Consider the following 27,617-nt stretch of genomic DNA (forward strand, 5'->3'; position numbering starts at 1 on the left):
CGCCATCTGTTTGGCAACCTCATGAGATAATTTTCTCCGCCTGATTTCTCTGAAGTGAGAGGCATTAAATCTGCTTCCAGGCTCGCTTCATCTGCTTTATTTTATTGTCTTATCGTGCTTTTCAACTACCCATTTCCTTGAGTTTTTTCTTCTGCTTCACAGCCACTGTCTTGCAGTTATTCAATACAAACCAAAAATGCCAACAGCGTCTTTTTCTACTTTCCTGCTTTATGAAAGAGCTTTTTGTATCCTCCACTGGACTTTACTTCTGAGAAAGAGACATCTTGAAAAGAAATAGTCTTTATTGTTTGATTTCCCCATGTTCTTTTCTTCAGATGGCTTAAACAGAAAAATGTTTTCAGATTGCTATATTTGCTTGACTTTTTTAGAAATATTTCTTTGTTTGATGTACTTTAACTTTTAAAAAGCCACTATACACACTGTGCAGTTTTTTGGGTTTTTTTTAAGTAGGGACTGAGGACTTTTCTGTGGCCAATTCTTGGGTCTCGTAAAAACAGCCCAGTCATTTCTTTAATTCCCAGGGTCATATCAACGATCTTGTCAACCTGAATTAAATCTATTTGAAGCTTGAATACATTTTTAATGAAAATGTTAATCAAATGTATCCAGAGACTACGATATTGAAAAATACTCTCACTTTAATTCGTTCTTTGTCTCTCCCCATTTTCCAATTACAACTTGAATTTCTCCTCTTCCAAATCTTTCTAAATTTGCTTCAGGTTATTCTTTGCAATTTATTTCCCTACTGAGCAATTCTACCTGTTGTATAGTATAGACTTAAATTTAATGAAATGCAAATTTTCTCTGATAGTCCTTGAGGTTCAGAATCCATCCCATAGAATCTTACATTCTAATAAATGGACACTTATTAGGCACCTGTATGAATTCAACACATCGAGTGCTAAGGTAAAAAGAATCTTGTTAAGTTCTTAGTCTGATGTTACCACATAGAATAAAATAATTATAAACCACAAATACTCAATGCTGCCTACCTTAAAATGATAGTTGAAACTATAGACCATAAGTTCTAGTGGTATTTAATGGAAACCTTAGAGTGAAACCTGACACCAGTAGCTTCAAGAATTTAAAGCAGACTTAGCCATTACTCTTTGTTTAGAAAGATAAAGGAGAAAGTATAGAATATGTACATGCCAATCAACACAATTGTTAAGGTAAATTTAATACTTGACTTCATCATGATGAAGTTGGGTTTCTGTCTAAATCTGTTTACTAACAGAGGCATTTAGGGTTTTTTATTAGTAGAACTGGGATTTTCAGAAATCAACTTCACTTGTTTATGTGGAATTTACTAGGCATTCAATATATATTAATTTTGTTCTTCACCCTTATTTAGAAATTGCTTAAATCAATGTTTTCCCTACTGTTTTCTATGAAATACTAATATCCTGGGATATATTAACAAATATTCCCTGAAAAAGTGATTCTGTGATGAATTAAACCTGGGAAATGTTGAAGTAACGAGGGTTTAACTGCCTTCTGTCCTGCAGAACTTCTTAGGGTCTTTAATATTTGAACATGCCTCGTAATGCTCCAAGATAGGTATTCCCCAAAGGCATTTGGCCACAGAACATTTTTCTTCCAGGAACACCATTAACATCCCAGACCAAGTTTGGGAAAGTGCTAGATGAATGTAAAAAGAGCAAAGGAGAATCAAAATTGGCAGGTAGGAGGTTGCTGTTAACAGAAATAGGGAACAGGAGAGATGGAAGATTACTTTAATATTGGACATAATGACTTTCCCTCCCTGCCTGGTGGAGATGAGCAGTCCATAGGAGACACAGGCTCAGAAAAGAGGTCAGGGCTATGCTTATTGATTATTATTGATCAAAAAGCCTCCAAAATGTAGCAGTCTTTTACGAACATTAGTTAAAATACCAAGTTTGAAAAAGATTTATGAGTACTTTTTCTAAGAAAATTAAGGGTGTTACAGATTTTTTTTCTCTATGTAATGATATAAAGATAGCTTTCTTTTCTCAGCAACTGGTGAGTGAATGAATACTTTGATAAGGCCACTAGGGTAGAAGTTGGGCTTCCAGGTAGGTCTTCAAGCAGTAGCAGTAGACAGGGCTCCTTGCATGAGTCAAGAAAAGGGCTTGAGTTCACTCCTAAAATGGAAAAGGGAATAGAGCTATTCGTGTTTGAGAGTGAGGGTTTGAGTGAACTAGAAGGACTCAAGAAAAGGGAGAGGAGAAAGAGGTAAGAGTGCAGAGACACTCAATGGGGCAGTTTCAAGTAATTTGTCCTGTGCTGTGTGAGGCAGCTCACCCTCATGCCCAGTAACAAGTAAATTCTCAGAAAACAATATACTCAGTGTGGTTTGTGGGGTTTTTGTTTTTTTGTTTTTGTTGTTTCTAAGAAACCAATGTTTTGTTTTGCAGGGAACCAATATAGCCTCTGTTTGCATGAAGAAAAGGGTCAGGCCACATCTAGATGATCCCTTTGGTGCACTTTGCTGACTACCTACCCAACATCTGTTTTCCCTTTTCTTCCTTCCCCACAGGACCCTGCTTTGCCTCAGAATCAGCCCCCAGCACCCAGAGGAAGCTAACCCCATTCGCAGCTCAGGAGGTGATTCTGGTTTGTCTAAGCTGGTCATGGCATTCTCCTTGCCAGGGACTGCTTCAGGGATGTGCATGTGACCCAATGCTGGCCACTGAGCCTGCATGGAAGAGGTCTTCAGGAAAGGCTTTCCAAACCCTGAGAAACGTGTACGAGAAGAGACAATCATGCCTCTTCTTCTGGACATCATGTCTAAATGTGAGGCCTGTCATGCAGCCAGTCTGAAGGGTCTGCCCTACCCCTGGATTTCTTGTTACGTTAGATCAAAAATGTGTTTACTGTTTAAGCTAATTTAAGAATTTTGTTTCTTGCAGGAAAAAAATGTGAAAACGCTTATGATAACATCACTCTCATTAGCTTGCATTCTGAAAAGCTTTCCTAAGTGGGAGAGAAAGCAGCACTGTTAAACCTAGATCAGCCTAAATATTTGATAATCTGCAGTCAATCTAACCTACGTAAAACATTCACAAAATTTGTGACTATCATATGTCAATGCCTACTGTTCCCCACCCTCAACAAAAGAGTTATGTGCACTACTTTCTTAGGGTTCTCCAGAGAAACAGACTGATAGGATGTGTATATATGCGTGTGTGTGTGTGTGTGTGTGTGTGTGTGTACATACATACATATATATGGAGAGAGAAAGAGAGAAATTTATTTTAAGAATTGGCTCATGTGATAAATGTAAGCTAAAAATAAAATCCTAAGCCTCCTGCTGACTTAACAGACCCCCTCTTGGCCAAGGGATCCCAGAAAAATCCTAAAACTTAGTTCCCAGTCATGAAGGGAGGGGAGGTCAAACATGCCTCATTATATCCCCTCCCTTTTAGAGTTTGGACACAACAGTTGACCAGCATTAATGTTAAAATAAAGATCATAAGATTGATGAAATAGACTCTTTGTGGCAATAAGATACTAAGTTATAAACAGGACCTAAGGCCATGCAAGGAAAAGGTTAAGTCACACCTGCAGGCTGTCAATTTGCTTAACAGATCACTTTGCGTCAGTATATTGTGGCTTGCTCTACCGTTAGCAAAATTCCTCATCTTAATTGAGGCATTCATTCCTGGCGGATGCCAGACTTTTAGACAAAGCTGTACTCTCTCAACCACTTGCCAGTTAGAGAATCTCAAAATCCACCTGTGACTTATAAGCCCCTGCTTTGGAATGCCCTACCTTTTAGGACCAAACCAAAGTATACCTTCCATGTATTGATTTATGATTTCCTACAATTCCTGTCTCCCTGAAATGTATAAAACCAAACTCTAATCTGATTACCCTGGAACCACTTACTCAAGGCTTCTTGGGTTGTATATCTCAGAGTCTCAGTCACTCACATTGCCTAAGAATAAACTTCTTTAAATTATTGTATGGAATTTGGATTTCTTTCCATTAACAATTAAGGTGCCCAATGTGGAGCTCAGAGAGGACTCAGGACACCCCCCCCCAGCCTGAACTCAGCTCTAGGTATTGGCCTGGGCTCCCTTGGGATGCCCGATGCTGAGGTTTTCCTCAGGTGGAACCGGTAAGTCCTCCTGAGCCCTGGACCTCTGCTCTTGGCTGACGATCCTTGGTTCCTGGCCTGATCCAGGCCTGAGCGGCCTGTTCTTTTCCTAGGAAGTTGTTTGAGATCCTAATTTTGACTTGGCGATGCATTCTAAAGGGTCTTCTCTATTGCCTTTTCCTACCTCAAATTAATCTCAATTGGCTCACCTGTGCATTTGCACAAGAAACTGAACTATCCATTTCATAGACCAACGAGAGACTGAGCTTCTCAGCTCCATTACACTGAACCCTACACTGAACTACAGTTCAGTTTTTCCTATAAAAAGAAAAAAAAAGTGGGAAATGAATCCTCTAAAAATTAGAAAAGACAAGGAGAACAATCCCCTCAGGGCATCCCAGTGGTTTTATGGCGCCCTACTTGCTAGTATTTGTGTATGTGGAAAGGTTCAAAGCTCTGCCAGGTTTTCTAAGACTCCAGTTGGTTACATATTATGGCCCATTCTTGTGCACATTTTTAAACTGATGGGCAAATTATATCAAGAAAAATTCAGAGCTAAAATGGTCAACCTATAGAGTTAAAATGTAGAATTTTCTCAGCACTCTATATCTCTATTCTTTTTGCCTTCTTTGAATCTGCTCACTTTTTCCATCAGTGTCAAGATGAAACTCATTTTTCATGGCATTACTAATATAAGGCTTCTTGGGTTGTATATCCTTGTCTCCCTGAAATGTATAAAACCAAACTGTAAGCCGACCACCTTGGAACCACTAACCGAAGGCTTGAGTTATATATCCCTGGGCCACAGTAACTCATATTGGCTCAGAATAAATCTCTTTAAATTCTTTAGCAGAGTTCAGTTTTTTTCCATTAACATTATGGAGGCTGGCAAGTCCAAAATCTTCAGGATAAACTGGTGGACTGGAGACCCAGGAAGAGCTAGAACCGATTTTGCAGTTGAAGTCTGAATGCTGTTTCTGCAAAATTCTCTCTTGCTTGGAAGAAGTCGGACTTGTGTTATTCAGGCCTTCAACTCATTGGTCAAGTCCCCCCCACATTATGGAGAGCAGTCTGCTTTATTCAAAGTCCACCAGTTTAAATGTAAATCTCATCCAAAAGCACCCTCACAGAAACATCCAGAATAATGTCTGACCAATATCTGGGCACCATGGCCCAGCCAAATTGACAGGTAAAATTAACCATCGTAACTATTGTTTTAATCATACTCAGCACATTTAAGGCACTGTGTCACACATGTGAATATTTTTCATGGGTGTCACGGCAAATAAAAGAATAAAGTCACAGTTCTATGTAAAGGTGATAGCCGAATCCAAGATATTATATACAGAGTGCAGGGTAAAAGCCAACCCTGGAAAATACCTTAATAATTAGAGGCAGGAGACAGTAGGAGAAGAGTAGCCAGTGGTGGAGTAGCTGGAGAGAGCAGTGCATTGTGGCTCACAGAAGAGTCTCAAGGTCAAAACTGCCAATGTCATGAGAAATCGAGGGCATCCATGACTAAAAGACACCTTTAGGACTAGGTCTCTAAGAGGTCATCTGTTTAGGGGTCCAGGAAGGAAACTGACAGCATATTCAATATGAGACATTTGAGAAGCATTTAATTAAGGCATTACTAGAAAACTGTGGCATGTGTAAGAAAGAAGTGGGAAGATGACAAGGGTTAATGCAGTACCCAGATATAATTAAGGAGAGACAAAGAGTGTGAATGTTGGAGAATTATTTACCTCGCTTAGGTCAGAAGGAACTTGAGAGTTTCCCAGAACCCAAGGACAAAGAAGATTAACTGACAGGAGCTGCAACCTTGTGTCAAGAGATGCAACCAGCCCGTGCCAACCCAGCCAAAAGGGAAGAGCGCAGGGAAATACCCATCTGCACTTTCCTCCCTGTGTCACCTGCTGGTGCTCCCATTGGCTAAACCAAAGGGAAGCCAGAGTGGAGCTGACAGATAAAATATAAGACACTCAGTGACATCTAAATTTCAGAGAAGTATTAACATATATATGGCATGGGACATACACCAAAAAATATCCATTTATCTGAAATTCCAACTTAACCAGGTGTCTTATATTTCTATTTGTTAAATCTGGCGGCTCTAAGCCAGAACACAATGGAGTCTCTTGAAGTGCTTCCAGAGCACTGCCTGTCAGGGTCTGGAAGAGGACGAGGAACGTGGGGCACAGATCAGAAGGACAACAAGGAAATAGAGAGCACAGGGGAATGCAGCAGCCAGATAGGAAGCATTGGGTGTGCATGGGGTGCAGATGAAAAAGCACAGTCCACTCTTGGAGAACGTGATGAGGGTTTGAAAGAGTCGCAGGATTGACGGGCAGAAGTGGGTAAGTGATGGGCGTGGTCCACAAGGGACCACTCAAGAGCACATTTGGAGCAGCCAGGGCTCCTTTTCTCCGAGTTAGAAGACCACTGTAATGCTTCTGCTCCAATAGAAGTCACCTATTGTCCTCTAGTTAATGTCCTTGATGTTCTCTAGAAGGCACTCTGAAGGACAAACATTTAGAAAATGAAATTTGTGGATAGACAGTACTTTCAAGATTTCATATTGAACTTTTAGCCAGAGTGCTCATTTATTTTACAAACTTGGGAGAATAAGAATAACCCACTTTTTCTATAGAATCCTCAGAGTTGAATTATTATATGTTTTTTCTATAAATACATCTTTTCCTTGCATTGCTGTACAGCAAGATTACAGATTGCCTGCTTTCTCTTGATACAAATTGCACTATTGGGTCAACTCTATATTTTCTATAATCTAGGTATTGTTAATATAAATTAAGCTGTCATAAAGGAATATGAATTTTAAAAATTACAGTTTTGTCTGGAAGATGGGAATTGATGCCCACCATTAATTTTTTTTTTCTTTCAATAGCAGCTCTATTGAGTATCTATTTCTGTAGTTAATTCTTGGTCACCCGCAGTGTTGTAAACAGGTACACCATGGATAAATCAAATTTGAATGTCACTCCCACATATTCTGGTTATTTATTTCAGATTTTATTTTTGCTTGTTTTACCTCACTGGCTCAGCTGCTATTCACCCCTAGTTTGTGATAAGAAAGTAGCTTGTAAGAATAATGCAAACAATTTGTGCTCAGAGGACTATGCACAAATGACGAATTTCTGTGCCTTAAAAGACACCATGAGTAAGAATAAAATGAGCCATCATCCATGACCTTCAGAGAACTTAGAGTACAAAAGCATTTTCCAAAATAAGAAATTCCAGCGAAGAGGGCTTGAGACAAATACAAGGAGGCAAATAATACTACTTTAAGTATTTATCTTGAAACATATAAGTCAGCACCATCCTCCAAATTTATAGCTACCATGGGCACCTGAGATGACCAAGTCTGTACAATAATTGTGGACCTGAGAATGGTTGCATGCATACAGCTTTATTTTCAGCATAGCATTTCCTTGAAATAATTTTCCTTCCAGTTTCTCTTCCATGCCATCCCTCCATCCCTCCAGCCCTCTGTCTCACCAGGCTTGGTCTGCATCACACCTACTGTGTTGTACTGTTCAACTCTCACCATCTCTGGGACATAAGAAGTGTTTATTTTAACTGGTGATCTGGTTTGTTGGTGACCATTATTTTACTTTAAGATGGATTTCCTCAGATCCATGGATGCTCTGGCAAACTCAGAATTGCCATACAGGAAGTGAAATTTTCTTAGGCCATTTTGCCAACTCCTCCCATTTCTCAAGATTACCACTGAAGCCTGTGATAAGACAAACATTAATTATCTAAGTCTTTTTAGACAAGGTCATTCTGATCATATGGATTGCATTTTTATCAATTACCCATGCATTCGCACATACCAGCATGTGATTATGGCAGACACGCTAATTCCTTCAGCATTTCTAAGTGCCCACTCTTTTAGACACTGGTAGCCCCCAAATGAGTAGACATGGTCGCCACTCTAAGAACTCATGTGAAATGTGTTTGATAAATTGACTATAATCAAAATAACTAAAAATAACAAATGTTGGCAAGGATATGGAAAAATTGGAACCCTCATGCATTGCTGGTGGGAGTGTAAGATGGTGAAACTACTTTAGAAAATAGATTAGCAGTTCCTCAAAAGGTTAAACATAGAGTTACCACATGACCCAGCAATTCTACCCCTAGGTATCTCTCCAAGAGAAATGAAAATGTATGTTCATACAAAAACTCATACATGAATGTTCATAGGTGGAAATAACCCAAATGTCCATTAACTAATGAATGGATAAATTGTGGTATATCCATACAATGGAATATTATTCATCCAAAAAGGAATAAAATGCTGATATATGATACAATATGGATGAACATTGGGGGAAAAAAAATGACAAAAAACCCACATATTATAAGATTCTACTTATAGAAAATACCCCAAATAGGCAAATCTATAGAGACAGAAAGTAGATTAGTGGTTGCTTAAGACTGAGGGGATTGGGAGGGAATGGGAAATGACTAACGGATATGGGTTTCTTTTAGTGGGTCATGAAAATGTTCTAAAATTGATTGTGATGATAGCATAGCCTTGTGAATATGCTAAGAATTATTGGAATTATACACTTTAACAGGATGAATTTTATGGTATTTGAGTCATATCCCAATAAAGCTATTAAAACTTTTTAAATAAAATGTATGCTTTTAATATTTGGAACACTAATTCACTGTGTTAGATTTTGTTTGGGTTTTCCAGTTTGGTTTACAACTTTGCCTCATGCTTGTTCTTGGCTATTTGGAGTGGGCTTCAGCTATCTGCAAACTACCCTGCTGCTCTCTCTGAAATAGTTAGCTGGTAGTCTGCACATCCTTCACAAAGAACTTTCCTGCTGCTCTGTTCTTGACGGTGGCAGTGCCAGGCACTTCCATGGCCTCTCCCAGCCCACACCTATGCTCTATGTCCCATGGGAGGGGCTTTGCAGATCTGGAATTTTTCTGCACCTCTGGAGCACTGACATCCAAAGAGAGACTTTCCTTTATGGTTAAACCACTGAGCTGGCTGGGCACTGCCCTTTATCTTGACAGGCCAGTGCCATATCCTAAGGCTCGGGCCTGGTACCCTCACTTCCTCCTTCATCTCAAATGGATTCCAGTATAAACCAGTTGGTCTGAGGTTTCTCTATTTTATATTTATCAAGTGAAGTCCTTGGCCCATGCCCTATCTTTAATTCTCCCTCATCTACCCTGGGATCTTGACTTACAATTGAACTGAACCGGATTTGCTGTACCCCTACTATTAGGACGCAGCCTCTGCCTTCATCATTCTATTTCCAGTTGCCAGAGCTGCCAGCTTGCTGCTTTTCTACCACCCTTTCCCCTTCACCATACAACTTATTTTATGTTTGCCCCACCCTCCTTAGTAAGGGGTCACAATGCCTCCATAAGTGGGTAAGAGGTACCAGGTGGGAACTGCAGCAAAATGATGAACTGAGCCTCCTTCCAAAGAGCCTGCCCTCCCTCATAGCCCTGCTGGCTGTTACCGCATGAAAGTGTGGCCTACAGCTCCCAGATCTCCCTGGTTGTCAAGGAAAGCAAAATCTACATTTTTAAGTATAATGCCCTAATTTGTAAGGTTTGGCTCAATTTTCTAAATTAATTTTTAAAAACACTGTGCAAACTAAATGAAACTTATCTGTGGGCCAAATGTAACTCAAGGACCACCATTGTGATATCTCTGCTTACGCTCTGCCCAGCAATCTTTCCTTCTCCCAGCAGTCTGCACTCCTCCACGCCAGACTCACACCAACAGCCTGACACACGATGCATACAGCCGAAAGAAAAGCACTGAGCAAATTTGAATGTAATGCATAGAGAGATCTCATTAACTTTATAAACACACAAGAGATAGTGTTATTTTGGGGGTCTTAGGAGGAATTCTGCAAAGTGCACACGTGGACCAGCCAGGAGACAATGTATTCACATCCCACAGACAATATTCTCCAATGATGGAACCTGGATTCCAGCTTGTCGTGTTTGGAATGATGCTTTGATACTGGTGAGATGATCTATTAAAGCAGTTACCCTAGAGATGTCCATATTAACATAAAATACTTTTGCTTTAAAGATTCAGTTTTCAGCATAACGATGTAGAGTTCATTGAGTCTGACATTCACATATTGAGGGCAACTGAATACTTGGCATGGGGCAAACTCCTGCTCTAACCTTGATTTCAATGCATGATTTTACTTGACTAGTTTAAATACAATCTCTCTTATTTCATTCTCCTTCTCACTCAAACTGAAACTGATTTCTATGTTGATCCTTCATGGCAGACTCAGGTTATTTATGTAAAATGTGATGTTAGTCATTGTGACAGTATAAGATTTCTGCTAAAGTAAGTGAGTTTTATTTTATTTTCTAAGTACCAGGCAGCATTCAAAAGTAGTGATGTGGCCATTCAAACTTTTTCTCCACAAAAAGAAATCGTCAAATGATGAGTACTTCGACATCCAGATTTGCATACTTCAAATTGCAGTTCACCCCAGATATGTTAATGAGTGTTAGGAATGATTAAACTTGAATTTGTAGTCTGTGGAAGGAAAGGTAATCCTAGGTAGATATCCATTAGAATAGGCAATATGTAAAGAATTAACACTATTTAGAATGTAAATATTTTTATGTATTTGTAATACATACTTTTTCATATATACTTGTGTGTGTATATAAGCAGGTGCTTTATTTTTTATTTTCAATTATGGATACATAATAGTGGTATGTGTTTATAGGGTACATGTGATGTTTTGATACACAGATACTTTTTTTTTTTTTGAGACAGAATCTCACTCTGTTGCCCAGGCTAGAGTGAGTGCTGTGGAGTCAGCCTAGCTCACAGCGACCTCAAACTCCTAGACTCAAGCAATCCTCCTGCCTCAGCCTCCCAAGTAGCTGGGACTGCAGGCATGTGCCACGATGCCCAGCTAATTTTTTCCCTATATATTAGTTGGCTAATTAATTTCTTTCTATATATAGTAGAGATGGGGTCTCACTCTTGCTCAGGCTGGTTTTGAACTCCTGAGCTCGAGCAATCCACCCGCTTCGGCCTCCCAGAGTGCTAGGATTACAGGCGGGAGCCACCACGCCCGGCTACACAGATACTTTAAAGCAGCAAGGAGTTATAGTAAAATTCCACTGGTTAATGCTTACCCGGCATATCACAGTTTATTTATTAATTATCATTTCTCCCAGCAAAAATCTTATAGTCTTTCTCATATTTTGTCAAGAATTGGAGGCAGTGCTCAATTAGCATTGATCATGAAATGCTATTTCATGAATTCATTTTTTAAAGAAAAATAATGAAAGTAAATGAAGCCTAAGTTGACCAAATAATTAAACCCATCCTCAGAAAAAGATAAAAGTATTTAAGCACCTCAAAGATCAAAATCTGCTATTTATATAAATAACCCTGCGCAAAAGCTGTAGACTGGATTGTGGCCTCCCCAGATTCTCATATTGGAGACCTAAACCCCATGTGACTATCTGGAGATAGAGTCTTTATGAGGCAATTAAAGTTAAATGAGATCGTAAGAATGAGGATCTAATCCAATAGGACTATGGCCTCATAGGAAGAGGAAGAGTATATATATCAAAAGAATAGGAAAGCGGGCCAGGCGAGGTGGCTCACACTTATAATCCTAGTGCGTTGGGAGGCTGAGGTGAGAGGATCGCTTGAGGCCAGGAGTTTGAGACTAGCCTGAGCAACATGCCAAGACCCCATCTCAACAAAAAATAGAAAAATTAGCCAGGCATGGTGGCTGTGCCTTTAGTCCCAGCTAGGGAGGCTGAGGCAGGAGGATTGCTTGAGCCCAGGAGTTTCAGGTTGCTGTGAGCTATGATCATGCCACTGCCCTCATGCCAGGGCAACGAAGTGAGAACTTGTGCCAAAAAAAAAAAGAAAGAAGAGAAAGAGAAAGAGATTTCCCCACCCCTGTCCTACCGTTTGAGGACACAGTGAGAAGATAGATGGTTGTCTGCAAGTCAAGAAGAGAGCTCTCACCAGAAAGCAATCCCTGCCAGAATCCTGATCTTGAACTTTTCAGCCTCCAAAACTGTGAGAAAATAAATTTGTGTTGTTTAAGGCACCCAGTGTATGATGTTTTGTTATGGCAGCCCCAACTGACTAACAGAGCAATCTAATTAAACGTCTGCAGGCCTCTGTTTGCTTATCTGTAAAATGGGAGAGTGAGTCAAAATAATTGCTACAATTTTTTCTAAATCTAACATTAGATGACTGGATTTCCCATGAAACACCTAAATTTCATGAAGATTCTGTCTGCATCTCTGTGATCTCATATACTCAAAAAGTCTTATTTTGAATAAGGAAAACATCACACTGAATAAATAATCCACAGAACAATTAGTTACCATAGATAAAGCAAAATCTATAAATAGACATCCTCCCTGCTAAAAACATCCACACATTCAACATTATTATAGGGCCAGTGTTACTCAAACTTTGGCCATTTATATTTTATGTCAAATCTGAGTACTTATATTTTTATTCATTTAAAACTTGTCTTTAAAAGGAATTTAAATTAGCTCACTTTTTTACAATTAGCCACACCCTATGCAATCATATGCTTGATTATGCCAGTTTTATGCATTCTTCCAATAATTGTTAAAAGAAATGTACAGTCCCCTAAATTAAATTAAATTCTATCAAATATCATCTAGAATTGTGTGATACACGCTTGGTGGTACACATAACACAACTTTGGAAAATACCAGAGTAGCCTATGAAAACAAGTATATAAACATTGGTCTAGAATATTAGATTCTATGTTTACAGGAAACTACTATAGTAACACATTGCATTTTATTAAGATAGAAAATTATCAATTGTTATATCCATTATTTTTCATTAGTCAGAGAATTTGATTCTATACATTATTTTTAAAGGGGGACAATAGGACCACCAGTCAATGGGTAGAGTTTTTGTTTTACATCTGAATTAGGATAAATCCCACTCTCATCATGCCAAGTGTTGATGCCAAATCTTTTGGAACCATCGAGTTCTGTGAACTGAGAACGGCATTTTCTGTGGACTATGGAATAATCATATTGACAAGGATAATCCTATGAGGGGAGAAAAAGAAATAACATTGAATTACTGAAATATATAAAAAGAAATGATTTTCAAAAGTTTATCTTTAATATGTTATTCTATGATCAAAGATTAATTTTTAACAATTGATTAATTTGGTTTCTCAAATAACAAACACTTCAATGGAAAAAAATGGTTATTGCATTTATAAGTACTTCAAATGCTGAAAGAGGGAACTAATTCATGGTTGTTTTATTTATAAAACTAAAAAGTTGAGTTATTATACATGTAAAAACTTTTCTAAACCACAAATAGCATAAAGAACAATTTAAATTTTATGATCATCTAAATAAGACCAAAACAATTACAATTTAACTACCATTCAACACCTTTCTTAAAATATAAGTTATGACCATTCCAAAGAACAATATCTTGGGTTATATCTTTAATAATTGCTACCAAGTCATACTTTCCAGGACAATGGTAAATGCCAAGCTCTAAGATTTATTCCTATGAGATATTTACCTCAACATAACCCAGTATAGTGTTTAAGATGTTTATCCCTAAGGCTACTTCATAAAAACTTCATTGTAATAAAATGAGACACTATCATTGACCATTTCCCAAAAGAAATATTGATTCTTTTAGATTATACCAGGGGTGATCACAGACATGGAACATAAAACCTTTTAATGATTATCTAATTTCTGCTTTAAATTGGTTCTAATTTTAAAGCACTAGGACAATATTGAAATTAAATCACCAAAGCTATAGAACAATGAAAGAACACCAAAATAGTTCTGATCTTAGATTGGTTTTGTTGAAAACAATTGAAATTTTAACCATATATTCAACAATAATAGTGTCCATTTATTTATTGAGTGCCTATTATGAGTTGGGCACAGTACTTGAGTGTTTATACCTTTTTATCTATAACTGGGTTTTCAAGCATGAATTATTACTCCCTCTTTACATATAAGAAAAGTTGATTTGCTTATTAAAAAAATCTCAGGAGAGAATTTAAAGAAAGCCAATAATAAGTGAGTGACTAAGCCAGGACTATAAATTAGGTCTGCCTCACTGTAAAACCCCTTGTCCCTCTAAGATTTTCACAAAACTTTTAATAATCAAGAGATGAAAAGGAATATAACCTATAAAATCATAAAGGTACATAATATTTTGTCACTGTTCTATATGGTTTGGGCTTTAGTTTTTGTCGTTGGGGGCTATTTCTTTCAGCTTTTTGGAAGATTGGTTGGTCGTGCAGATAGAATTCCTTTAAATGAGATTTGGGTAACACTAGCCCAAACCCTCCTCTCAGAGGGAGGCAGGATCTTCTCATTCCTAACCCTGCTGCAGTCAAACTGAATAGAGCTTCCAATGAAAAGTCTACATGTTCCTTTAGCATTTCATATACAGAGAGGAGGATTTATCTTTTTGAGGTGAGTGACAAGATAAAATGCAGTGTTCTGGGAAACTGATTCTGGCAGGAGAAATACTAAAAACTAGAGGTAGGAAGAACTGGATTCTAGAACTGTGATTAGAGTTAGATCTCAATAACTCAGATGTCATCCATGGGGTGGATCAATAAATGTGTCTATACATACAATGAAATATTATTTGGCAACAAAGGGAATAAAGTACTGAAACATGCTACAACACAGATGAAACTTGGAAACATTATGCTAAGTGAAAGAAGCTAAACAAAAAAGATCATATTTTGTATCATTTCCTATATGAAATGTCCAGAACAGGCAAACCCACAGAGACAAAAAAGTAGATTAGTGGTTGCCAGGGAACAGGAAGATAGATGGGCAGTGACTGTTAATAGGTATAGGGTTTCTTTTGAGGGTGATAAAATGTTCTGAAATTATTGTGATGATTGTACAACCCTGTGAATATACTAAAAATCACTGAATTGCATACTTTAAAAGGGTGAATTTTATAGTATGTGGAATTGTGTATCTCAGTAAAGCTGTTATTTTAAAAAAGATTGAATGCCTTGGGTGAGCAATTCTGAAGTTAGAAAAATTGGTTAAGAGACTGCTGCCCATTAACAATGTTACACTGGGTGCCTCTAATTTTCTTTTTCTTTTTTTTTTTTTTTTATTTTGGCATATTATGGGGGTACAGATTTTAAGGTTTCAATAAATGCCCATTTCCCCCCCTCCCCCCAAAAGTCTGAGTCTCCATCATGACCATCCCCCAGATGGTGCACATCTCACTCATTATGTATGTATATACCCGCCCCCCTCCCCCCTCCCACCTCCCCAATACCCTATTACTGTAGCACCTGTGTGTCCACTTAGGTGCTACTCAGTTAATACCAGTTTGCTGGAGAATATATCTTTCTGAAGGAAGAAAAAAAAAAAGATTTACAGCATCTGCCAATTTCTGTGGTGTAAATACACCTACTCTGGCTGACTTCAAGTTACCAGCATGATGTCAGTGAACACTAAGGAATACATAAGCATAATCAGCTCATGCAAACTATGAAGAGCTGGCTCCAGCTCACCCCTGAATCTACTTCTCCCATTTCCCAATGTGTAACAGCCTTGCAGTTTGAGCAGGACTGACCCCAACCCCAGGTCTACTAGGGCAGTATCTAATTGGTCTAAGACAATCAGGTTCAGTGTTAGGCATATGACTTGAATTTGCCCCAAAAGATTAAAGCCCAGGATTTTTTGTTCAATGGTTTGGATGAAAGAAGCTCTTTTCCCACCATTTGGACATAAATGAAGAAGCATCTAGCCCAGGTTGCTGTTGGCAGCCCTCCTACAATCAGTCTAGCATGAAACCAACACCATAAAAGGCAGATTTGAAAGTCAGTAAGAAACATGATGGCATTGTTATATCAATCCATTCCTGAAATCTGACTTTTCAAAAAATATAAACCAATATATTGCTGTTATTGTCTGATCCTGTTTGAGCTGGGATTTGAGCATCTCACTAAAAGCATCCTAACTAATGTACATCCAAATAATCTGCAATATTGGAACATTGAGGTATACTTGGAATCAGAGCAAGGAAGTGGGTCATAACCAAAGGAACAGGGCATATAGAAAAAGTAGGAGTGGAGGCAAACAGTGAGTCTGTGACTAAGCATACCACCAGGAATCAGGAGGATGCAAACATGGTATAGGTGAACAAAGCAGAAACAAATTAACAAATTAACAAAATTAAAACAAACTACTGGAAACCCAGAGGATATACATATTATAAGAAAGCCTTTCAAAGTTTAATAAAAAGGCATGAAACAGAGTAGAAAAAAAAGTAGGTGCACCAAGAATAACCTTAAAGGACCCTAATATTGACTGCAGCTCAGAACCAAGGCAAAATTGAGATGATGGGACTCCTGAACAAGCAAACAGTTTGGTGTACCACTCAAACCAATGAAGGGGCTAATAATTGGAAAATTATTTGTATGGTTTCACCTTACAGAAAAATGCCAACAAAAGAGCAAAGTAACACCAACTTCTAACATGCAAAATAATTTCTGAGCAAGACCATAGCCTTGTAGTCCAACTCACATTTTTGAGGACTTCAGAATATCAATAATCAAATCTGGGAGACTCAGATTACAGAGTTCTCCAAATGCACAGAGAAAAATGCCCTTTGCCACAAAGGCTTAGAGGAGAGTTGAAATAAAGAGAAGGAACACAGGGAAGAGTCTATTTAGAGAATCCTGGGAAGGAAAAATTAAGGGAGAAGGGAAGCAGAAAAAATGTCTTTCCCAATTTTCCCATCCCTGGGCTTGAATCAGCCAGAGTCCCTTTGAACTGGACAGAGAGAAATGCATTAGATAAATGAGATGGTGGCAAAAAGGCACAGGGGGCACCTGGCCCCCATTTCTGTTGAGAACTCTTGAAATAGATCACTCTCCAACTGCCCTCTCCTTTGCCTAGCATGATCGGGCAGGGGAACCTCTAAGATTCATCAATCCTGAGCCACTTTTGGTATTCTGTGGCATAGACAAGATCCTGCAGTAGCTGCAAGTCTGCAGAGGGGGATATTATTACTAGCAGCTGCAGCACTGAACATTGGAGCTGGGACTGATTAAGACTCACAGAAGGCTCCAGTGGGGTCTACAGTATCTATGGGAGTGGAAATAAGGCAGAGTCATCTCAGACATGCCTCTGGGCTCCAATCAAGCCCAGAGACAAAGAGAAAAAGACTGCTAGTTACAGTGCCCACATAGTTTGGCCACTCATGTCAACAAGGAAAAGAGCAACCGTGTGGACTAGGCATATTACCCCAGACACCAAGACAGGTGCAGAACACCATATGCAAATCCCTACTCTCCCCTCTGGCACCAGGATGCTAAATCACATCCCTCTCTTCACACAGCCGGATGCCATCTTAGAAAGAAGCCATTACTACGGCCACATAACATCCACCCTGCCCGGCAATCAGTAGTGCACCATAGTAGGCCTTTATTCTGCCTCCAGATTCTGTGGGTCAGGAATTCGGACAGGGTACAACAAAGGCACCATGTCTCTGCTCCACCATGTCTGGGGCCGCAGCTGGGAGGACTTGAAAGTTGGAGGTGAGTTGAGGGATAGGGGCTGGGAACATTTCTCATTCTGATTGGTAGTTGATGCTGGCTGTCTGTCGGAACCTCAGCTGGGGCTGTCGGCGGGAATAACTACATGAGTTCACTCAGATTCTAGGGAAGGTAACCTAGGCCCTGCCTGCCAATGGGAAAAGCATCAAAATCACATTGTGAAAGCACATGGGAGAGGAACACAAGTTACAGCCACTTTTGGAAAATGTGATTTTTCTTCTCTTTTCAGGGAGAAGAGTAGGGTATGTTAGGGTCCTCAAGACCACCCCTAGGTTTAATGATTTTATACACACACACATACACAGATGTTGCTCAACTTACAGTGCAGTTATGTCCCAATTAATTCATCTAAGTTGAAAGTATTCATAAGTTGAAATGAATTTAATACCCTGATAAACCCAACATAATGTCTGATTCCAGTTCTAAGTGGGAATGCTTTTAATTTTTCTCTATGCAGTGTGATGTTGGCTGTGGGTTTGTAATATATGGCTTTTATCATTTAAAGGTAAGTCTTATCTATGCCTGTTTCATTAAGTGTTCTTATCATAAAATGGTGCTGAATTTTGTCAAATGCTTTTTCTGCATCTATTGAGAAGATCATATGATCTTTGTTTTCACTTCTATTTATGTGATGAATTATATTATAGATTTCTGTATGTTGAACCCTCTATCACCACTTCTATTCAACATAGTGCTAGAAGTCCTAGTCAGAGCAATCAGACAAGAGAAGGAAATCAAAGGTATCCAAATGAGGGCAGAAAAGGTCAAACTATCTCTCTCTTTGCTGACGATATGATCTTACATCTAGAAAACCCCAAAGATTCTGTCAAGAGATTCCTGGGATTGATAAACAAATTCAGCAAAGTCTCAGATTATAAAATCAACGTACCCAAATCAGTAGCATTCATATATGCCAAAACAGTCAAGCTGAGAACCAAATCAAAGACTCAATACCCTTCACAATAGCAACAAAGAAAATAAAATATCTAGGGATTTATTTAACTAAGGAGGTGCTTTCTCTACAGGAAGAACTACAAAACGCTGAGGAAGGAAATAGCAGAGGATGTAAACAGATGGAAAAACATTATCATGCTCATGGAATGGCGGAATCAACATTGTTAAAATGTCTATATTACCCAAAGTGATCTACAAATTCAATGCATTCCCTGTTAAAATACTAACATCATTTTTCACAAATCTAGAAAAATTAATTCTAAGCTTTATATGGAACCAGAGAAGACCCTGTAGAGCCAAAGCAACCTTAAGAAAAAAGAACAAATTGGGAGGCATCAATTTATCAGACTTTGGGCTATTCTATAAGTATTCTATAGTAACCAAAACAGCATGCTTATGGCACAAGAACAGAGACATAGACCAAAGGATCAGAACTGAGAACCCAGGTATAAAAGCATCCTCATATTGCTATCTGACCTTTAACAAAGCAGACAAAAACATACACTGGGGAAAAGAATCCCTATTTAAGAAAGGGTGCTGGGACAATCGGACAGTCACATGTAGAAGACTGAAACAGGATCTGTACCCTCCACAACTCACAAAAATTAACTCATGATGGATAACAGACTTAAACCTAAGGCATGAAACTATAAGAATTCTAGAAGAAAATGTTGGAAGACTCTTTATAGACATTGGCCTAAGCAAAGAATTTATGAAGAAGACTCCAAGGGCAATCAAAGCAACAACAAAAATAAATAAATGGGACCTGATCAAATTAAAAAGCTTCTGCACAGCTGAGAAAACAATCATTACAGGGAATAGACAACCTACAGAATGGGAGTAAATATTTGCATGATATACATCCAGTAAAGGGCTGATAACAAGAATCTATAAAGAGTTGATGCAAATCAGCAAGGAAAAAATCAAACAACCCCATTAAAAAGTGGACAAAAGAGATAAACAAACTTTTCAAAAGAAGACTAATAGCCAACAAACATATGAAAAAATGCTCAACATCTCTAATCATCAAGCAAGTGCAAATCAAAACCACAATGAGATATCATTTAACTCCAGCGAGAATAGCTTTTATCAAAATGTCCCCAAATGACAAATGTTGGCATGGATGTGAAGAGACAGGAACACTCATACGCTGCTGGTGGGACTGCAAACTAGTACAACCTCTATAGAAAGTAGAATGGAGATACCTCAAAGAACTAAAAGTAGACCTACCATTTGATCCAGGAATCCCACTACTAGGTATTTACCCAAAGGAAAAAAGACATTCTATATAAAAGATACCTGCACTCAAATGTTTATAGCAGCACAATTCACAATTGCAAAGACATGGAAACAACCCAAGTGCCCATCAATGCATGAGTGAATTAATAAAATGCAATGTATGTATACCATGGAGTACTACTCAGCCATTTAAAAAATGGTGAACTAATACCTCTTGTATTAACCTGGATGGAACTGGAAACCATTCTTCTAAGTGAAGTATCACAAGAATGGAAAAACAAACACCACATGTACTCACCATCAAATTGGAACTAATCAATCAACATTTATGTGCACATATGGAAATAACATTCATTGGAAATCAAGTAGGTGGGGTGGGGAGAAGGGAATGGGTAATTCACACCAAACAGGTACAATGCACACATCTGGGTGATGGGCACACTTATAACTTTGACTCAAATGGTACAAAAGCAATTTATGTAACCAAAACGTTTGTACCCCTGTAATATTCTGAAATAAAAAAATAAAAATAAAATACCTATGTGTCATTATATATAATTCAAAAATAACAATATTCTAATTTGTTATGGTTTCATTTGAAAATAAATAATTTGGTAACTTTTGTAAAAAAAATTTTAAAAAAAAGAAGAAGAACTAAAGATGATTCATAGCTTCAAACCTGGATGGCTGGAAGAGTCATAATAACACTAACAAGAATAAGAAAGACATGGAGATGGGGGAGGACTTGTTTTGGGGGAAAATGATGAGTCACATTTTAGACATTTTAAAGTAGAGATGACATCAGTACAAAATGTTTCTTTGGAAGATGGTGCTGTGGGACAGATGGCCTGGAGAGAAGTCAGTGCCCTGTGCGCACCAGTGATCATTGGCAGGGAAAAAATAGTTACAAAGAACATTTTGGGGACCAGGGATGATATTTGAATATAGACTGTGGATTACACAATTGTACTGGATCCATTTTCCTGAGGTTGGAAAACTGTACCATAGCTACATGTCCTTGTTCTTAGGAAATACACATCGAACTACGTAGGGGGAAATAGGCATGATGTCTTTAGCCTATTCTCATGTGGTAAACAACTGGTGACTCTGTGGAAAGATTACGTCAGAGCTCCTTGTGCAATTTTTGAAAGTTTCCTATAAGTTTGAAATTACATAACAATAAAGTTTATTCCCAAAAGATGGTTGGTGCAGAGCCATGGGAGTGGATGAGTTCTCTGAGGTTGTGTAAAATTAGATCAGTTCTCTGGGTTCTGGGGCCCAGATGTTAGGGATGCCTGTGGATGGGTCCATAAAGAAGCCATGGAGGACAAAGGAGAGGGAAAGAGAAAGGGTTGCAATGTCATAGGTTCTGAAGCAGGAGGGAGGTTGAAGAATGCAACCTCTAAGTGGTAACCAACAATTGCTAACTTCCACAGAGGCATGACAGACAGCAAGCCCTGACAAATCACAACAGTATTAATCAATCTCTAGCCATCTTCGAGTGTGCTCTTTCTGTGAGGGTTGAAGAAATTCAATAAAACATGCTGGTAAAAGGTGGAAAAGAGAGACTGTCAGAGGAAGGAACTGCTGAAGGCAAAACAGGCCCTGCAGAAACAGGAAGCACTAAAGTTACAGCAGCAAAAGAATCACTATAGGAGAAAATTGGCCTTAAGAAAACTGGTTAAGAAAGCTTTCTTCTGCCTTTTCTTCTCTTTCCTTTCCTTTTTCTTATTTTTAACAGACCATTGCAAGATAAGTTAGGATAAGTTAAAGGAAGGTTTTCTTTGTGAGTGGTTTCCCCAATTGACCTTCCCTCATTATGAAGGACAAACAGAACATGGTTGTACCACCTCCATCAGTAATATGTGTCAAAGTTTAAATGATGAGCTCTTACATGCCCACCCACCACCACCATCCCCATTGCCCCTCCAGTGCTATGTCCTTACTCTGAGCACCATCTGCACCTTTTTTCACAATAAATGACACTGTTGTTTCTTACTCCACTGTATACCCAGTCCTCTTCACCAAATTTTTTCCCATCTTCTGGTAGGCTGTTCTTTGGTTATACTATTCTTATTTGGTTTCATCCTTTTTCTTTAGGATCTTTTGTTTTTGATAGTTTTATTTTTCAAGGTCATTTTCAGTTGCAGGCCTGCCTTCTGGAACATCAGTAACTCTGTCTAATTTAATATCATAAGGTAATTTGAAAACACAATCTCAATTCCTTCATCCAGATCATCCATAAAAATGCATAATGGGTTATGTTTCCTGGCCAAATCAGTCACAGCAAACTAACCTTGTGTCCACCATTAAAGATAGCTATTAGCCACCTGGCATTAGTACAGCAAAGACCATTCTTCCCTGGTGTGCCTATAAGTATGCTCATTTTGGGTATTCCATTTACTCTTAAAAAGGTATTTGAGGCAGCAAGCTTATTTATGTGAATGTCATGTTGGATGGAATGAAAGTAGATATAAAAGTAAACTGCTGTGATATTTCATCTCCCTATTTTTGGTATACATCATGTATAAAAGTCTTTACCACTTATGTGTACTCGACTAAAGACCTGCCTTTCACTAACAAGGTTGTCTTCTAAGCACACATGCAGAGAATGTGGGAGAAGAAAAAATACCCTACAGCCAAACCCACCTTATCTACCCTGGGGACCAATGGGGGATGGGCATCTCAGACAGAGCCCCTCATTTATTTCCTTCACTAAATTTCAAAGATTTTATTTCTATTGGACATTTTCCCCCTGTGATTACATCACAAACAAAAGTAATTGGCAAATGTAGCTATATTGAATATGTAACTAGTGGGATATATTTTTGTTATGTATTTAAGAAACAATTACTACCCCTAGGTATTAATAGAACACACCAGACTCTTAACTAAAGGAAAAGAGTCATGATAAGTACAAAGAAGTTTAGGCTGTGGGTAAAAATATATCTACATCATTAATGAATCCAGTCAACATAGTAAGGTTTCACTACAAAGAAAAATATGTATGAGTATTACTCATAATAATACTCATTATGCATGAGTATTACATAATACTCATTATGTTTACTCATAATACTCATTATGTAAAACTAAATCACATAATACTCATTGGTGTTTGGTAATAATTTCAGGAGGATTAACAATAACATGGTTATATTGCATGGCCATAAAATAAAATAAGAGTCAAAAATAGTCAACGATTCAAACAGTATAAAAGAAGGGAGAAAAGGTGGGTATTCTTTACAGAATGCAAATAAGAAATATAGCCTAAGAAAGATATTCTTTAATAAGCTTTAAATTAAAAAAAGAATATAATCCAATTTTGATTATATTTGTCTTTATACCAACTCAGTTGTAAAATATTGTTTAATTTTTTTTAATGGAGGAAGTGACCCATGATGGCAAAGTGCTTAAGGCCCAGGAAAGTCATAATGCAACCCTGAGCCCAGGGAGTCCTGGGCAGGGCTGGGCCAGCGGTGTCCTGGGAGACTTCAGACCACAGCTAATTTTCAACTGGCACAGAAATATCAATATTTTAATAATGCTATGTGTGTACCAGTGCACTGAGTCCCAGTGGTAGGACAGGCCAACCCTGCCACTGATAGAAATAACTGTTAAACAGATAGAGTTTCTCTTCTTTAATACGAAAAGTACACAAATCCTTTGTGGTCAATTTGGGATGCATGCCAACTTTAAAACATAATTCCTCTATTAAAAACGTCCTCAGTTTTCTATCTCTGGATGAACTAGGTAATGCAACAGTTTGGGTTTTGTTTGTTTGGTTTTTTTTTTAAAAAAAAAAACTCATGTCTGAAAAGATAATTCAAAAGTCAGCTCTATTAAGAAAAACAAAATAGCATTTCACACTCAATACTGACCAACCGGATATACCCCAGTAGTAGCTGCAAGGCTAGGAAGAGGCATTAACTTCCAAGGTGCTCCCTGAAGTTCACTGAGGCCTTGGTCATCTGATTCACAGTCTTTGGCCCCACCCTTTTATACCACTCTCTTGTAAGGCTGATTTCCAACACCCATGTTTTGGATCTAGCCAATATTCTAATTAACCATTCCTTCCCCTTCTAAAGTCAATGGATTTGATTCCATTCTAGAAGCTCACTGTCACAGCCACCCCCTGGACCCTGTCATTCCCCAGAACTGTCCCACCTCTGAAATAAATTTTGACTACCCTCTTTGATCCTTGCCTATTCTTCAACTCTCTCACTCCTTCACTGCTATTGTATTTGTTGTTTTGTTAACCAACATTTTCCTTCCTTTGACCCTTCCACTTCCTGAGTTTGCTGGTTCCTGACTGAACTAATTCTTTTCTTCTCTCTTCCTGAGTGTGTCCAGTCAATTCCCCACTGCTCCCCGCTGTTGTCCTCACCTCACTTCCCCCTTTCCTTAAGGCTCAGGTACCAAACAGCCAGTCTTGGACCAATCCCCTAAGGCACCTTCTTCGGGAGATTATGGAGAAGATTTCAAGAGAAGGTACCTTTAATTGAAATTGAGGTGAGTTGGAATAAGCATCCAGCTTAAGAGGTGTAGTTCAGAAGAAATAGCTTGCAATTCTTTTCCATTTCTCTCCTTGGAAACAACTTCATAGCTTCCTAATCATCTGTATTTTGCTAGGTATGGTTAGAGCTATCGGATAATAATTTATTTCCTGTAATGCTGTTCCAACTTTATACAAATATGAATTAAGCAAATTTAAGAGACCATAATATAAAAATTAATAAAGTCTTAATTCATGCACAACATTTGAAATAATATGAATCCAAATATTTTCAGATTTCCTCAAAAATCACATAATTGCAGAGGCAGGAGGCAGAATGAATGGTGAACTGTGTTTATGCAAAGGCCACATGGTGAAGTCTCTAGCAAGTAAATAAATAGTCTCCTTCGTCAGTATTTTGTGAATCACACATTCGTTTCTGTGCATGCTAACTTCTATGTCAGCATTCAATCACTATTCTTCTGTTATTTAACCAACCACTGTCACTATAATCTAAAATATTTTTTGTATTCAATAGAAATGTATTGCAAGCATTCATTAAATGTGGGTGTTAGAAGCAGTGCTAAAATCATGGCTCAAAATCAATTACTCGGGCATAGAAGTCAGAATTGAACAAACAAATCTCTCAAATAAAGGCAAACAACTGCTAAAGTGTGCCTTGCTGTTAATGTGGCAACAAGTAATGTGAGGAATATTAGAAATAATGCTGAAAAAATTAAAAGCATGAATACATGACAAAATAGCTAAAGATTTATGTGCCCTGAGAATACATCCCACATTGTTTATAATTATATTTAATTCTTTGAATTTTTTTCAGTTTTTAATTAGGTGTCTTATAGCTGCTGCTTATTTGAAGATAGAGTCAAATCCCATTTAAATTAAAAAATGGACCTGAAATGTATTTTTAAATAACATATTTGTTTCCTTGCAGTTTTTCTGATTATAATCCATTATGCTTGTTGCATTAGAAAATTCTAAGAAGCATAAAGATGAAGAAAATCACCTAGAATCTCAATATTCAATGGACAACTTAACAAGCATTATGGCAGTTTCTCCAGCTTTAAAATTATCTCTACATTTTATATAGTTTAGATAAAATATACATGTAATTTTGTATCTTAATGTTTTTCTTAACCTCAAATAAAAATTTATTAAGACATTAAAAACTATCTATGGACGTTATAAAGGCTGTTCAATATCTCATATAACATTTTCGATTAACATTATTTCTAATACCAAACATTTAAGTACTTTTCAAGTTTTGCCATTATAAATAATTCAGTGATGAGTATATTTAGATATAAATTTTTTCCCATTTGAATTATTTTTCTTTGGAGAAGTTTCCTAGAAGATGAGTTTTTTGGTCAAATGGTATTTTAAAAATATTGCCAATTTTATTTGCAAAAATATCTTATTGTTTTCACTCACCTCTTTTATTATTTGTAAATTGAGTATTTTCCCTATCTTTCTAGTTATTTAATTATATTTCCTTCTTTGTAAATTGGCCATGTGTGTACTTTGCTTATTTTTCTAGGGTCATTAACATTTTTTCTACTGATAATGTGAGTTCTTTTTTGTATTAAGCATTATTAATCCATAATCTACCATATCTGCTGTTTTCATGACTTAAATGCTATTTTTAAATTAAAAAATAACATATAATAAAGGTAGTGTCCTAAATCCTTTAACTTCCTCCTAAATTCTGCCACTTTTTCAAAAAATTACTGATTATGCTCATCTGTTTGCTGTTTCAAATAATTCTTAGGATCCTAGAATTCTGATAGAAAACAAAATCCACTGGGATTTTGATTGTAATTATAATAAGTGTATAAATTTAATTTATGATTAGTTTAGTTTTTCAGTTCCCTAAAATGGTAGTTATTCCCTTTGATTTAAGATATCTGCATCAGTTATGTTTTGGTTCATAGTTTAAAACAAACAGACGAACTTAAAGGCTTCAGTTTCTTCTTGCAGTCTGTCATGGGCTGCAGGCGGGTGGCAGCTGGAGCTGCCGTCCAGGCTCAGCTAAGATGGATGTCCATGATGGCTTCCTCACTGGTAAGTCAAGCTTGTCCTCGTCAGTGTTCCTCTCCAGGCTCCCTCCCTCCAGCACAGTAGCCTGGATTTCTCACCTGGTAGCTCAGGGCACCAAGAGGCAGAAGCAGTCTTCTTAAGGCAAGGCTTAGAACTGGTGCAAGGCCACTTTCGCCATGTTCCAGTGATCAAATCAGTCCCGACTGCTCAGACTCAAGATGGAGGGATAATTCCTTGAGGGCAAAGTGGCCTGTGCAAGCAGCAAGGGCTGCCATCTTTGGAGATAAACTGCCACATCTTTTATTGATCTTGGTAAAATTTTCCTCATAAAAGTATTTTAAATTATTGTTGCTATAATAATTTGTGTATTTTTCCTTTTATATCTTACTAACTGGTTAGTGCGGATATGAAGGAAAGCTATTGTCTTATTCGTTCTAATTACTTTTCATTTTAATATCTTGGTTTTCTTAAGCATATCATCATACTATCTGAAAATAAAGATGACTTTTTTTTCCCTTTTCTTTGTCAAAAATTAAGTCTCCTATTTCTATCTCATGTCTATGGCACCAGTTAAGACTTTAAGACTTCAAGAACAGGCCAATAGGAAGTAATCTGTTTTGTCTGTGTGTGAAGCCTCAGGCTAACCGCTTTCTTTCAGCTTCTGTATATTGCGTGCTTGCTTTTAGGAAGTTCACTTGAGGTGGGGGCTGATCGCAGGGAATTATGGGATGAAACAAAATGCAGAAAGAAAACTTGGATTCGAGGGCCAATCAAATGGCACCCAGAATGGAGTAATGCCAATCAGAATTAAGGCAAAATAAAATGCAGAAAAGCAGGCACAAGGGGCCAACCAATCAATGTAAAGGGCAAGCTCGAGGACAAATCATGCACCCAGGGTATAAAGGGCTCCGTCCCACAGTGTGGAGGGTCCTTGTCCAAATAAAGGGTGCCATGTTGGTGCTCTGAGACTTGGACCCTAGCTCAAGCTAGCTAATAAAACTCCTATTTTCAGCCTCAGTGAGTCTGTCTCTCTGTTCTGTGCTCCTGTGAAATTCTGGCCTAACATCTGTTACATAATTTTTAAAGTAAAAATATGTTCAACTTATAAACTGGATTTTTTAAATTAACGTACAAA

The 27,617-nt window shown here is 37.9% G+C and overlaps 1 protein-coding gene across 2 annotated transcripts in view; it reads right to left on the reverse strand.

Annotated features, from left to right (window-relative positions):
* Positions 1-9,963: 9,963 nt before the first annotated feature.
* CFAP95 (cilia and flagella associated protein 95) overlaps positions 9,964-27,617 on the reverse strand; it is an 80,296-nt gene continuing 62,642 nt past the window's right edge. Inside the window, exon 5 of one of the 2 annotated variants that reach the window (XM_012736819.3) lies at positions 9,964-13,207. In XM_012736819.3, the coding sequence (XP_012592273.1) occupies positions 13,177-13,207 (31 nt within the window). In that variant the 3' untranslated portion in view covers positions 9,964-13,176. The remainder of the gene's footprint in view (positions 13,208-27,617) is intronic. The other variant, XM_012736810.3, reaches the window with a different exon arrangement.

The sequence above is a fragment of the Microcebus murinus genome, chromosome 12, assembly GCF_040939455.1.
Source record: "Microcebus murinus isolate Inina chromosome 12, M.murinus_Inina_mat1.0, whole genome shotgun sequence".
In the NCBI taxonomy this organism is placed as follows: Eukaryota; Metazoa; Chordata; class Mammalia; order Primates; family Cheirogaleidae; genus Microcebus; species Microcebus murinus.